Below are 13,159 nucleotides of genomic sequence, written 5' to 3'. Positions count from 1 at the left end.
GACCCTGCAAAGAAAGTGGCACGGAGATTGCTTTACTGCTTTACGTGGCAGCTCTGCCACATTCAAAACGGCAAACGCTTTTACGTACGGGATTATCTGATGCTCAACTGATGATGCGCATGCGTACTGCTGTTCCGCTCACCTCGAAGCAACTTGCTTTGTGATTGGTCAGAAGACTCGGTTAGCTGGTGGCCCTCCACTCCCCAGCGGCTACTATTTCTTTAATTAACAACGACGACAATGTTCATTCGGTGATTACAGAAGACAAAAATCACCACAACTGGACATCATTCCGTCACCTATTTGTGCAACTTACCATTTGTAACCATGGAGCAGTCTGCCTCCAAAAGGTTTGTAATTTAAAGCTTTTTGACTTGCTAGCTGCAAAGGTAGCTACTGCTGCGCTAGCCGGTAATGTTAATAATAATTAGCGTTGTCGGTCTCAACTCTTTCTTTCCCAATTATTACGAGAAATAACATGTTTAATGTGCTACCCTATCATATCGCTTCTCACTACTACTATTTAAATAATCTTCGGGATACATACTCACTCCCGTGGAAAGTAGAACCATAGCTTTAATACACATCATTCACTATAAATTTATCAATTAATTACGTGCTTGATATTGTTTTTCAATATATTTCACCAAGCAGTAAGCTGAAAAAGCTGAGTGAAGACAGCTTGACCAAACAACCAGAGGAAGTGTTTGATGTCCTGGAAAAACTTGGTGAAGGGTGAGTAAGTTTTCATACTTCCCCTCATCACTAGTTATTATGAAAAATAAATGTTCCTGCTTGTTTTTGGAGGCGAGTGAATATTGTGTCTTTTTTTTTGCAAACACATGTTTTTGTTGTGTGTGTTAGTTCTTATGGCAGTGTATTTAAAGCCATCCACAAGGAGTCGGGACAGGTTGTGGCCATCAAGCAGGTCCCTGTGGAGTCTGACCTGCAAGAGATTATCAAGGAGATTTCCATCATGCAGCAGTGTGACAGGTTGCACAAAGAAAACAAAATAAAGTTTGAATGAATGTTCCATTTCGTTCCCGTTGAAGGTAATTGATTTGATGTCTTTCCAAATAGCCCCTATGTAGTGAAGTACTATGGCAGCTACTTCAAGAACACAGACCTGTGGATCGTCATGGAGTACTGCGGAGCTGGTTCTGTCTCTGACATCATCAGGCTGCGCAGCAAAACGGTGGGTCCGATACAAAAATGTGTTGCCATGAGAAATGCATTAAAAGGCATGAAAACACTTTTGATTTTATTGCAAGCATATTCACACACCAAAACATCGTGCGTAATCTTTTTGGTTGTGTTTGTATGTTTAATTGTATTGATTATTCTTTCAGCTGACAGAGGATGAGATTGCCACTATCTTAAAGTCAACACTCAAGGGTCTGGAATACCTTCACTTCATGAGGAAGATTCACAGAGATATCAAGGCCGGCAACATTTTGCTCAACACCGAGGGACACGCCAAGCTGGCTGACTTTGGAGTGGCAGGGCAGCTAACGGTAATAGCGCTAACATGCTAAAAACAAACAGGATCTAGCGGCGAACCAACACTGTTTTACGATACGTCTGTACTCGTGTGAGTAAACATTCTCCGATGCTACGACACTCGATACTGTGCCGTAATGGTTGTGGTCTACTCCGTAAACTAAATATATAATTTGAGTCGAGTCTTAATTTTCCTCGAAAGGACACCATGGCGAAGAGGAACACTGTGATTGGAACGCCTTTCTGGATGGCCCCGGAGGTGATCCAGGAAATTGGCTACAACTGCGTGGCCGACATCTGGTCGCTGGGCATCACGTCCATCGAGATGGCTGAGGGCAAGCCCCCCTACGCTGACATCCACCCCATGAGAGTGAGCACGGATGATCTGGCAGACGTGTGTCGTGACGCCTCATGCTTGATCCTCTTTTGCTTGTCTCGTCACATCAGGCCATCTTTATGATCCCCACTAACCCTCCGCCAACCTTCCGGAAACCCGAGCTGTGGTCGGACGATTTCACGGATTTTGTCAAGAAGTGTCTGGTGAAGAATCCTGAGCAGAGAGCCACCGCTACACAACTCCTGCAGGTTCATAACAAACGATTCCGGAATGAAATGTGTTTTTTTATTGCCATGACTGTCTATTTTGTCTCATTTGTTACCCGCACATCTCCAGCACCCGTTCATCAGCCAGGCCAAGCCCGTCTCCATCTTGCGGGACCTGATCACCGAGGCCATGGAGATGAAGGCCAAGCGGCAGCAGGAGCAGCAAAGAGAACTGGAGGAAGACGATGACAACTCCGTCAGTCCAACCCGCTGACTCTTGTTCACATGTTAAAAGACGGCTGACTGATTTGTTTTGCATCCCGCCCCCTAGGAGGAGGAGACTGAGGTGGACTCGCACACCATGGTGAAGTCTGGCGCGGAGGGCGCCGGCACCATGCGTGCCGGCGGAACCATGAGCGACGGGGCGCAGACCATGATCGAGCACGGCAACACCATGCTGGAGTCGGACCTGGGCACCATGGTCATCAACAGCGACGATGACGACGAGGAAGAGGAGGAGCGGGGATCAATGAAGAGTGCGGGCGCACACGCCGTCACTTGAAAAACGTGAGGTGTAGAACGTGGTATAACTTAACATCCTCCCCCCCCCCTGCAGGGCACGCCACCCCCCAACAGCCTATGCGTCCATCCTTCATGGACTACTTTGACAAGCAGGACTCCAACAAAGTGGCCCAGCAGCAGCAACGTCAACATCAGCAGCACCAGCAGGAGAACTACAATCACAACCAACCTCAGGAGCAGCCCGGCTACCACGTCCAGTCTAAGAACATTTTCCCCGATAACTGGAAGGTGCCCCAGGACGGAGACTTTGATTTTGTGAGTGAACTCATCCGGGGGGCTGGGAGATGATGGGGAAACATGAATAATCACAATCATCATTTGTTCAGTTGAAGAATCTGGACTTTGAGGAACTTCAGATGCGCCTGAGCGCCTTGGACCCCATGATGGAGCGCGAAATCGAGGAGCTGCGGCAGCGCTACACAGCCAAGCGCCAGCCCATCCTCGACGCCATGGATGCCAAGAAGCGGCGGCAGCAGAACTTTTAAGGCCGGTGACACACACACGCACACATACACGTATGAGACGTAATAGTTTGATGAGTAAGCAACATTCGTGACCAAAGACAATCAGAAATTGTGTTGCCTTAAACGAGGAAGGGGGGGGGGTAGGCTTTTTCCTCTGTGCTTTGAGAAAAAAAAAAAGTCTGCCTAAATTGATGAAGACCACATTGCAGGACTTCATTTATCAATGATTCGTTGTCATGTTACTTTTTTGAAGATGATCTTCGGTCTCTGTGCCTCGCGAAAAAAAAAAAGATTGCCATCGCGATATTGAAAAATGGCGCATCGAAGTCGTAACAGAGCCTATACTCCGTAAATGACAAAAAAGCGAATTAAATATTCTGGGATGAGAATTTTCTGCGGATCCGCGGATTTCCGTGTTTTCCGTCGAAAGTATCATTTTCGTGAATCGTGTAAATCCATTGAGAAAACGTTTTTTTTTTTTTATATATATATGGGAGGGGGGGAGCGTTAGCCTCGGGGACTCGCGAGCATTCCCCCGCCCGCCGCGACGGCGTCTTTGTTTGGCAGCATTTTGGCGCTACTTTCGTCACATCATTTCCACTTGTTAACTAAACTTACACAGAGAACTGTTTTTACACCGCCACAATGTGAATTTGCGATTGGGTTTTCATCACTTGTAGACGAGTTATTTAGGCGAACGGGATCAAGAACTGCTTCAGATGGGCATGGCTCGAGCGCAGCGTCATCGTACAACTCGGAACACAGTCCGGATTTGTCACAGTCACATTTGCCATTCTCATCCCTGAATATTGTATTTCAAGGCACAAATTCATCATAAAAGTTTTCGTATTGTTCGCTACCACTTCATTCATTTTCCTCCATTTTAATTTGCGTGGGAGGCAACTGGACTCTGATGTACCGAAGTAAGCCGACACTTGAACGCCACACGTTGTGTTGACTTATTATTGTTGTTATTTTTTTCTGAGCGTCCTGAATGCGTGAAACATTTCCATGTTCAACAGCGTGAAACATTTCCATGTTCCCCGTGAATGTTAACGTTCACACTTGAGAGACCTGTTACACTATTTAAATAACTAATCCTCTGACGACACTCGTACTCGTTACGGGGCCTTTGGTTTCTGGACCAGATCTTGCGTTGTATTGTTTCACACATTTCTTTTAGTGGCACTGGTTTAAATATAGAAGCTAATTTGGCTGCTTTTATTTGTAACCTTTACTTTTTTTTTTGTCTGTGCATATGGAAGGACAGCACTAACTAAAGTGTACAGTGCAGTGTGAGAAAAGCGGGTCGTTGTCATGTACTGTTTACCTTAAATCACTTTTTTCCAATTTCACCACTAAATCATGACTATACAGATCTTTGTCTGACATGGTTAATTTATTACTTTTTTTGTATAAAGCGCATGGTATAATAAAAGTAACTTTTAGTTAACTGCAATTGCATTGGATTGTTTGTCATTTGTGTCGGAGGCGGGACACAGTTTGGGCTCTGAGGCACACAAACAAGTATTTTTTTTGTGTAAACGTTTAACTTTTTTGTACTTGTACATTATTAAAAAAGATTTACTATTTCATGTTTAAAAATGTACAAGCACTATCAATGTATTAGATTTTTAAACTTATTTTTTTAAATACACATTGATTTGTCATTTTTCAGATTTAAAATTTGTACATATTTAAAAAAAAATCATTTTAATTATTATTCCTTTTGCAGTGCCTCTGCCTCATTTCCGTCATCCAAGTGTGCAGCCAGTCACCCTCCTTTTATTGATTTGTGAAACCTCAAACAAATGCACCCTATTACAACCGCATGAGATGGACAATTTTACGGTGCCAAATGAAAAGATGCCGGCGGGATGGCAGCTGTAATTGCACATAGTCTGCCTTTAACGGCCTGTCGGTGAGTACGGGATGCCTCGGCCAATTCTAGCACTGGCAGAAAAGAGGGAAGGGGGAGGGGATCTGAACAAAACTGCCAGTCATTGAAGCAAACAGAGTTCCGTTTGCTTGTTTTATTGTATTCAATTTATAAAACACAAAATAAATCTGCTCTATGCTTTTAGGGAGAGCAACAAATCCACTAAAATTATTCTTCAACCAAATAATTCAAATCTGCGGTAAAACTTTACGAACTGCAGAGGCCACACACTACTGATGTTTTACACTCTTCAAATCTTCTCTGACCCTCACATGTCAAAATTTCTCACATACCTTGTTCCCTGGGGGCCTGATAGTAAATCAAAGCAGAATTCCTCTATTTGTCCACAGGCTTGTTAGGCAGGAAAGGGTGTCCATAAATCAGTAGACACTTAGTGATATTTATGCCTGGTGGCAATGAGTTGAACAAGCGGTGAGTGCGACCCTCGAGGCAATATCTCTAAGTGGTGCCCGTCTAGAAGAAGATTGTGAAGATGATGAACAAGTAGGGGAGAGAATACTCGGTGGGCTGAAAAGACGACGCTTCATTTCCACATTCATAATCAAACCTTAATCTGGGTCGATCCACTAAACTCTTGAGCCTTTTGAGCACTTTGCTTATTACTGGGAATCACCAGCCATCCTTAATGCAGCCGCTGCTTGAATCCTAATTTTTATTAAGAAAAAAACAAAAAACAGTTAAAAGAGGGTGTGGACACTTGTGCAAACACATTGCTCTTTTTTTTTTTTTTTTTACACAAAGTTTTTTATCTGTGAAAGAGCAAACCTCTGTACGGCGTTAAAATGTCCACGTCATATTTTATTTCACAACTCAAGGTGCACTACTCAAGTGTTGCCACAAGACGGCGATCGTGAACCATCTTGTCGCTGTGCTCCACATATTTACAGCGAGTGTGATGTAAAGGTTGCAAGAAGTTTAAGAACCATTGTCTCTGCGGTTTATTCATTTCGGAAGCTGCTTAATCCCACAAGTGTGTCTCCTGCCGAAGCAATGTTGGTTGAGAATGGGACACAAAAAGGAGGACCCCCCCCCCCCATAACTCATGACATGTACTTGCAGTCAATAGCCATTGTAAGAACAAACTGTGGGTTTAACAGGCCTCAGTGTCTTTAAGTTAAATCCTTGTCTACATAATCCAGTTGACCCTGGGTGGGTCTAATGTAATTTTTTTTTTTCAACACATTTCTTATAATGGCTGGCATTTGTGCAGGTCTGCATGTAATATCCACCAGGAGACTATGTGACAGGACCAAACAAGGGGATTAGCATGACCTGCTTTACAACCCAACGTAAACAATGGCTTCTTCTCGTTTCTGTTACCTGACCACCCATCCACTCGTCACCTCGATCTAATTTTTAAAAGTAATGTGGTGCTAAAATCAGAATGTCTTGCGTCAGATTTGCCTTGTGTGTTAACTACATTTTGGGTTAACGATTAAACAATTTGTTTTGCTAGCAGTCCTGCACAATTAAACGACAATTATCTACCAGGGCTGCATTTAAATTCCTCCGTTTTAATTCATGCAGACACAAAGCTGTTCATTTGTGTCTGTCGCTATTTATTAGTTTTCTGCAAGTGTTATTCTGCATTCTGCTAGCTTAATTTAGCTACAAGTGAGGTAAAACATAAGGAATGTCTTTTGTAGGTTATCTATGAAAAAGGCTTGATTTTAGACTTCCTCTAGCAGAAAGAAAATCTGCAAATGTACTACTTCTCTATATGTGAAAGCTTTTACTTTATGATGTGATTAGACATTGCAACGAGTGCTCTCTAATATGGAACAGAACTCAAGTGTGGGAGCTTGTCGGCCTGCTTGTTTCATAGCTTGCTCTCTCGCTCTCTTTTTGCCCATGTTTCACAAGCTCTCTCGACCATTGAGTCAAGGCGGGAGTTTACAGGAACAGCGGGCCTTGTCACACGCGCGGAGTGACACAGGAATGTATTGTATGCGTGTTGGAAAGACAGGACAGCTGGGACCAAAGTAGTACCCCAAGTTGCCCAAAGCTTGCTTAAGATAACCCTAGCATGTTACAGTGGGTGTTTAATAAAAAGCATTACGCGAAATGCTAATTTCTTTGACGATAAAAACGGGGTAATAGTTTGGGGTTATAAAAAACACAGGCGCATTCACGAGCCGCGCAAGGATACTGAAGGTTGCCAGCGAGTGCTTCGGCTCGCTGCAAGCACACAGTAAATTGAAGGCTGAGGAGGCAACGAAAACCCGGACTGGATTTTGATTTTAATCTTACTTTAAACGACGAGAAAACACATACAAATGTATCTATAGGAGTCCATGATAGGTAAATGACACGAAAGTTAAACATAATACCCCACCAGCGAATGATAATGTCTGTTTTTTAAGGCTTTTGGTACTAAAATATCCATTTTGTGTGTCTGAGGCAGGGAACGAACGGTTGGTGTACTCTGACCTCCAGACTGCAGTTGTATCATGGAGGAGTACAACTGGTTGTACTGGAGCCCTGCAGGCAGCGTGAAGGTCAGTCTTCATCCACTAGTCATCTTACACTTAAATACATGGACTGTGGCAATGCATATCTATAAATTTACACATTATTTAACATTAAGATGCCCCCCCCCCTGTCCTTGATTTAAAATGCCCTGATTGACTGTAGTGGAAAGTAACTTAAGTACAATACAAATAGAGCCTTGAGATTGAGTGACTTGACTGATTGACATGAACTCACTTCACGAAAGCAAGTTACCTATGGTCATCCAATTAGTGGAAAAGTCACTCCAGCCATCTGCAGGAAAACAAGGAAATATTTATTTGGAAAGTGAGATGTTGAATTTGAAGGCCACGCAGTTTTATTTCCAGCGAGTAATTCCACAAATATGAATTCCAATACACGTCGGCTCGAAAATACCAATTCTCGATCCTGACGATCACATCAGTTTGACACAAAGTGCTGCCACAAGGATTGGTGGTGAGGGGGTATCGGGCGGGCTAGATTCACCCCCTCCCTTGAAAGCCCAGCTGTCAGCGGTTACATAATAGCGGAGCCTTGTTGCGCTCGCCAGACGGCTTTGTGTTCCTGTCACTGGATGCGATTGTGGGCCCAGATTAAGCGGCGGGTGAGAAGACGCAGTTAAGGGCTTCCTACCTGATCTCCAGCAGAGAGAGTCAGAACAAACTGAATCAGAGGTCTGCGCCGAGCTTTAATGCGGCCCGGCCAGTCGGCGTATTGTTGCCTCCTTTGTGCTTTGATGTGCACTGCTGCTCGCTGGTGTTTTATGTAGTGGCCCAAAGAAGACCTCCAAGGGGGACCAGCAAGTGAGCATCCAGGATTAAATGTGGTTTTGGACACACTTTGAGCTCACATTTTCTACCACTTAACCCTGTTTAGGTCTTTGGTAAAACCTGGTTCACGCCAGATGATTTTGGCCTGATGCAAAATTAAGTATCAGTGATTGGTATCGGAGGTCTCCACGAGTTCCCGAACCCACAAATAAGGCCAGCTATCCATCTCTAGACAAAACAATCCTCTCCCACCCCCAGTCAATGAGTTGGCATGCTTATTCATCAGGATTTTACTCGTCCCTAATACTGAGACCATAAAAGTCATGGTGTGGATGCTATGCGGGTATGCGTGGGAGTTGGAGGCCGGGTGGGGCAAGTGGTGGTGGAACCATTTATTGAAGAGGGATCTGATTTCCCCAGGGCTCGTTCATAATGATAATTCAATGTATTATAGCCCTGTTTACCCAAAAAAATAAGGCGGGGGGGGGGGGGGGTAGTTGAACAGGGTTCCCGCCGGCGCTCCCCCCTAAGAGCCAGTTCCATCAGGGTTCCTCCTCCATCCTCCGATCCATACCAGCTTTTCTGTCTCTCTTGCTCTAGCCGCTTATAACTGAGAGCCAAGCCTTACATTAAATCTGTGTTTCTGCATAACCAACGTTGTATGCCCCCCCCCCCCCCTACCACCTCTCCCCATCCTTGTCCCCTTCTCCAGTCTGCCGGGCCCTCTTCCGCCTTGCTCTCTGCAGCTAGTCCCTCACTATCAGCCCAATTTTTCCAGCGTGACAACAAATAAATGCTGCATGTAGAGGGATACTGTATGCTTTTTAAAAAAGTCTTGTTATGCAAAGCACCTTCTCCAAGCTACAGGTGCCTTTAGTTAGTTTCAGTCAAATATAAAGCCTCTTTTTTACAGTCTTTAAAAGTAATTGAGTAAAATGCTATTCCTGCTTCCCCTCTTCCTTTTTGCCATTTCCTCGTAGCCTTAATTTGTCACCGTCTCAGTGAGGATTGTGTTTTGTCTCACGAGGGATAATCCTCTCCAAAGCAACGTTATGGTAAAACAAACAAACAAACAAACAAACAAAAAAACATTCATTGGAGCTTTAGAAAATAAGCAGGAGGCATCTGGAATTGTTTTCCTTTCATTTACGAGCTGCTGTTTTGGTTAGCAATAGTGTTTCCATCAATTATATAAACTGAGGTAAAACCTGACTCCGATGAGACACGACCATACTTGTTGAGGCATCGCCACTTCATGGAAATTGTTCCTCCAGGGTGGTCGCGAAGAGCAGGTGGAGGGCCGGGGGGAGGGGTCTCTGCCCGTGGTTTAAATTGCAAAAAAACAAACTTATTATCAAGACTCCAAAGGGGGAGCCCGTTGATAGAGGCCTGCAAGGTGGCCCGCCCTTAATTACCGGCCTGGAGGCTTTTGAGGGGACAACCTGATGATAGGGCTGTAAAGGTGGAGCTGGGGGTCAGATTTCAAGATGTAGGGCGCTAGCGTTTCACGCTAGCCGCTACTTAAGAGTTGTAACATTAGCTTGTGGCTAGTGTTTTGGCAGTGCGTCATTTTTTTCCAAGCCGTTATCATGATGAGATTAAGCGGCAACATGGACCGCAGAGTCAAAAAGAAGATGTGCCTACATGACTTTCCAGTTTTCTCCATCTGTTGCCGGAGGAACCGATCAAAACACAAGCGCTCCCTCTGAATATGAAACCCGCCTTTGGACCATTTTAGGATTTGGATCAAGCGACGAGGAGGGTATATTTGAACCTGCCGGGCAGGGCTGCTGCCAAATGGGGCATTTCTATGAAAGGCTGGCGCGGGCCTTGACGAAGCGACGGTTGGCAGTGACCATGCGGCAGCACCAAAGCCAGCTTTTCGGTTGGCGCTTATCTCAGTAGTAGTCAGAGTTGAAACTTAGCATTCATTAGCAAACAGCTCTCAGGTCTTTGAGGTGCCAAATGTTGTCAACATGCTCACTTGGAATTAGCAAGGTAAGCTATGTCAAAGCAACCCTGACAATTCTCAGGAAGCGGCGACCAGTTTTCGTGGCTGAAAGAGACCATTCCTTGCGTTACCTTTCATCCTCCCTGTGCAAAAAAAAAAAAAGGAGCAAGCGTCCTTGCAGAGTGGACTGCGCCTCGCTCTGGAGAGCTCTTAACCTCGTCTCGCATGCCTCCATTCATATGCACGCCGCTTCCTTTCTCTTTGCCTTTCTTCAAAATGAAAATAAGAAATCACAGGAATCAAAAGACCTGAGAGCCAATTCACACAAACCAAACAAATAAAATAAAAACAGATGTAAGCTGGATGTGTGCTATCGGTTTTTATTTGAATGCTTGTCTTCTTAGCACACCGAGGTGACAACATTGCGAGGACTTCATCAATTTGGACCGAGAGGACGCAGGTAAGACGCAGCCTAAAAAATATTTCACAAACAGTGTTGTTTTGTTTGCAACATCCCCTGCTACAATGTTTTTTTTTTTTTTTTTTAGATGAGTGCAAAGGAACAGCGCCAACAAGTGCAACAGCGGTCAGAATTGTTCTGGTTCACTTTTATCATATTTTTGTTAGCTGCAATTTTAAACGTCATTCGACACACACGCACACACACGCAGTGTCTTGCAAAGAGTCGATTGGCTATTGCACTTTGCTAAGTGGCACTTCCTTCCTCTACACACTCCAGACGACGTTTTGAACGGCTGCATGGCAACCATCTGGACAGGATCCAACTGTTGTGTTTTGGTGTGTGTGTTTGGGGGCAGGTCAAGCTTGGTTTAAGGTTCCCGCTGATGTTTGAGGTGAGGGTGATGGCGGAGCCTTAGTGGCCATCAATTGTAAAATTGTGTACGCTAGTGTCAGAGTGTGTGTGTGTTTGAATTCAACCACATTCTTTTTAGGAAATTCCGCAGCCCATTATTGGGTTGTCCTGGAGATTTAAATACTTTCTCCCCGCCTCCCAAAGTTTGAATCCCAAAGAAAGCCAATTAATACATTCTGAGTCTTCAGTGATGACTTGTCACTTAAACATTTTTAAATGTTCTAAATGTCCAGTGAAGGTCAGTAAACATTTGATTTTTTTTCCCAATCAGATTTCAGCCTCTAATCTGCTCACAGTCTTCAGAATCTTTGGTAGGGCTGTTTTATTTATATAATATTTCATATTCACCCTCATAGGGTACAGAGCCTTGATGACATCAGCAATTATCTATCCTCTGATTGGTCGATCAGACCAAATCTGTACAACCAACTTTGACTTGCAAAACAGCGATCTAGTAACATTTCTCGTGAGTATAATTTATTATATTACATTTTTTTTGCTATGTTATTAATTTCTTCCATGCAGTTATATGACATTTTTGTCTACAAGTTTTTGTACTTGCCCAGGAATAGTGACGGCACTAAAAAGTGGATAAAGTCCTCGCTGAAGGAAGCATGTAGCAAATACTCCGTCCGCAACTGGCCGCCTCAAAGGGCATCGACAGCCCACGGGCCGCAGATTGCCCACCTATGTTAAATGATTACAAGAGGAAGGGGCGCTTGGATGAGGCCCAAGCGGCTGCCTTGGTGACGGCCGCGGGTGATGCATCACACTCACCGAGGGTGGCTTGCTGGCGACTGAGTAAACACTCTTAAATCATCCGCTATCCCCCCACCACTGTCACCTCTGCCACTCCCACAACACACACACACATGCATTGCCACCAGTGGCGTTGGGCCAAGTTCTTACCAAAATGTAACATTTCAAATACACCATCCCTAGGCATTTAAATGACATTAATCGGGTCTGGGATTTGTTGGCCAGCCAAAACATCAGATTACAAATCTTAATAGGCCTACTTTACATTTCCCAGCCAATGAGGTGCAGTCAAGCCAATTAAGAAACCCAAGCCACATCAAAGTCACGTTACGATTTGTGATGGCTATAACTAAATAATATCATTAAAGTATAAAGACGTACGAATATGATGACGTGGGCCGTAAAACTGAAACAGCGTACGTACTTGGAAGTACTTTCCTTTCGTTAGCATTCCAGGTCATATCAGTTTGAAGAATCATCACATCTATTAATTGTGTGTGTGTGTGTGGGGGGGGGGGTCTTGTCCAGACTTGGCAGAACGAGAACAGCATGGAAACTGAGAACTAGATTCAGAACAAGGACATAGAGAGCACATTGCAGAGATGAGCCAACGTGAACATGACGAGTCAATGCGCCCCCATAATAATAAACAGCAAGTTTATGCTAAAAGAAAACACTCCGGCTCTCCCTCCCTCCATCACCCTCCCTCCCTCATAGCCTTGTCTCTTCTGATAAAACGCACACACACTCCTCCCCTAGCCTATATACAGCAGCAGAATTGAACCCCCCCCTCCCTTTGCACCCTGCACACTCTTCTTTATTAAACCCCTTGCAAAATTTGCCTTTTCGTCCCTGAAACACACACAAATGTTTGTGTGCAAACTAGCAAATGTTGATTTCACTGGAGGAGTGAGCTGTGAGAGCCGAGCGCTCTGCATTGTAGAGAGAAAAAGGGCTGAAGCAGAGCCTGCTCGCCTTGCCTTGCTTGCTTCCCATCCCCCACGTTCACATAGCAAAGTTCTGCTTGCTTTTGCAAGCGCTGCTGCTGCTGCGTTCAATGGAGCCACCCGTGGCTCGGAAATGTAATTTGTCCCAGAATTAAGGTTTCATCTTGAAATAATTGTCACCTAATTTCATAATATTAGGTCAGTGTGTCTAGAAGCACCTTATGCAAAGTAATTTATGAAAGAAAGAGAGCAGAATTTGCCCAGCAGAGTCTGTCAAAAAAAGTGTATGTATTTTTTCTGATACCTAAATTCATCAACA

At 44.4% G+C, this 13,159-nt stretch overlaps 1 protein-coding gene across 2 annotated transcripts; it reads left to right on the top strand.

The window, feature by feature from the left end:
* Positions 1 to 155: 155 nt before the first annotated feature.
* Positions 156 to 4,548, top strand: stk3 (serine/threonine kinase 3 (STE20 homolog, yeast)). Of its 2 annotated transcripts, none has more exons than XM_061266586.1 (11): positions 156 to 350; positions 655 to 735; positions 865 to 993; positions 1,081 to 1,195; positions 1,350 to 1,514; positions 1,703 to 1,870; positions 1,948 to 2,085; positions 2,174 to 2,299; positions 2,375 to 2,579; positions 2,660 to 2,880; positions 2,952 to 4,548. In XM_061266586.1, exons 1-11 carry the CDS (start codon positions 328 to 330, stop codon positions 3,108 to 3,110), a joined length of 1,530 nt encoding a protein of 509 aa, XP_061122570.1. In that variant the 5' UTR covers positions 156 to 327; the 3' UTR covers positions 3,111 to 4,548. The 2 variants fall into 2 exon arrangements, with proteins under 2 accessions (XP_061122570.1, XP_061122569.1); XM_061266585.1 differs by having other exon boundaries at positions 652 to 735.
* The last annotated feature ends 8,611 nt before the right edge of the window (positions 4,549 to 13,159 follow it).

The sequence above is a fragment of the Syngnathus typhle genome, linkage group LG20 (genome assembly GCF_033458585.1).
Source record: "Syngnathus typhle isolate RoL2023-S1 ecotype Sweden linkage group LG20, RoL_Styp_1.0, whole genome shotgun sequence".
NCBI classification, from domain to species: Eukaryota; Metazoa; Chordata; class Actinopteri; order Syngnathiformes; family Syngnathidae; genus Syngnathus; species Syngnathus typhle.
The sequence above is the reverse complement of the archived record's forward strand: the minus strand, read 5'-3'. Positions and strand labels throughout refer to the sequence as shown.

Excerpts from the sequence above, each read along its gene's own strand:
- stk3 (XM_061266585.1), top strand. The coding sequence starts at position 328 with ATGGAGCAGTCTGCCTCCAAAAG. Across the intron at positions 351-651 it reads GAGCAGTCTGCCTCCAAAAG|CAGTAAGCTGAAAAAGCTGA; the intron begins GTTTGTAATTTA and ends TATTTCACCAAG. Across the intron at positions 2,300-2,374 it reads AGGAAGACGATGACAACTCC|GAGGAGGAGACTGAGGTGGA; the intron begins GTCAGTCCAACC and ends CCCGCCCCCTAG.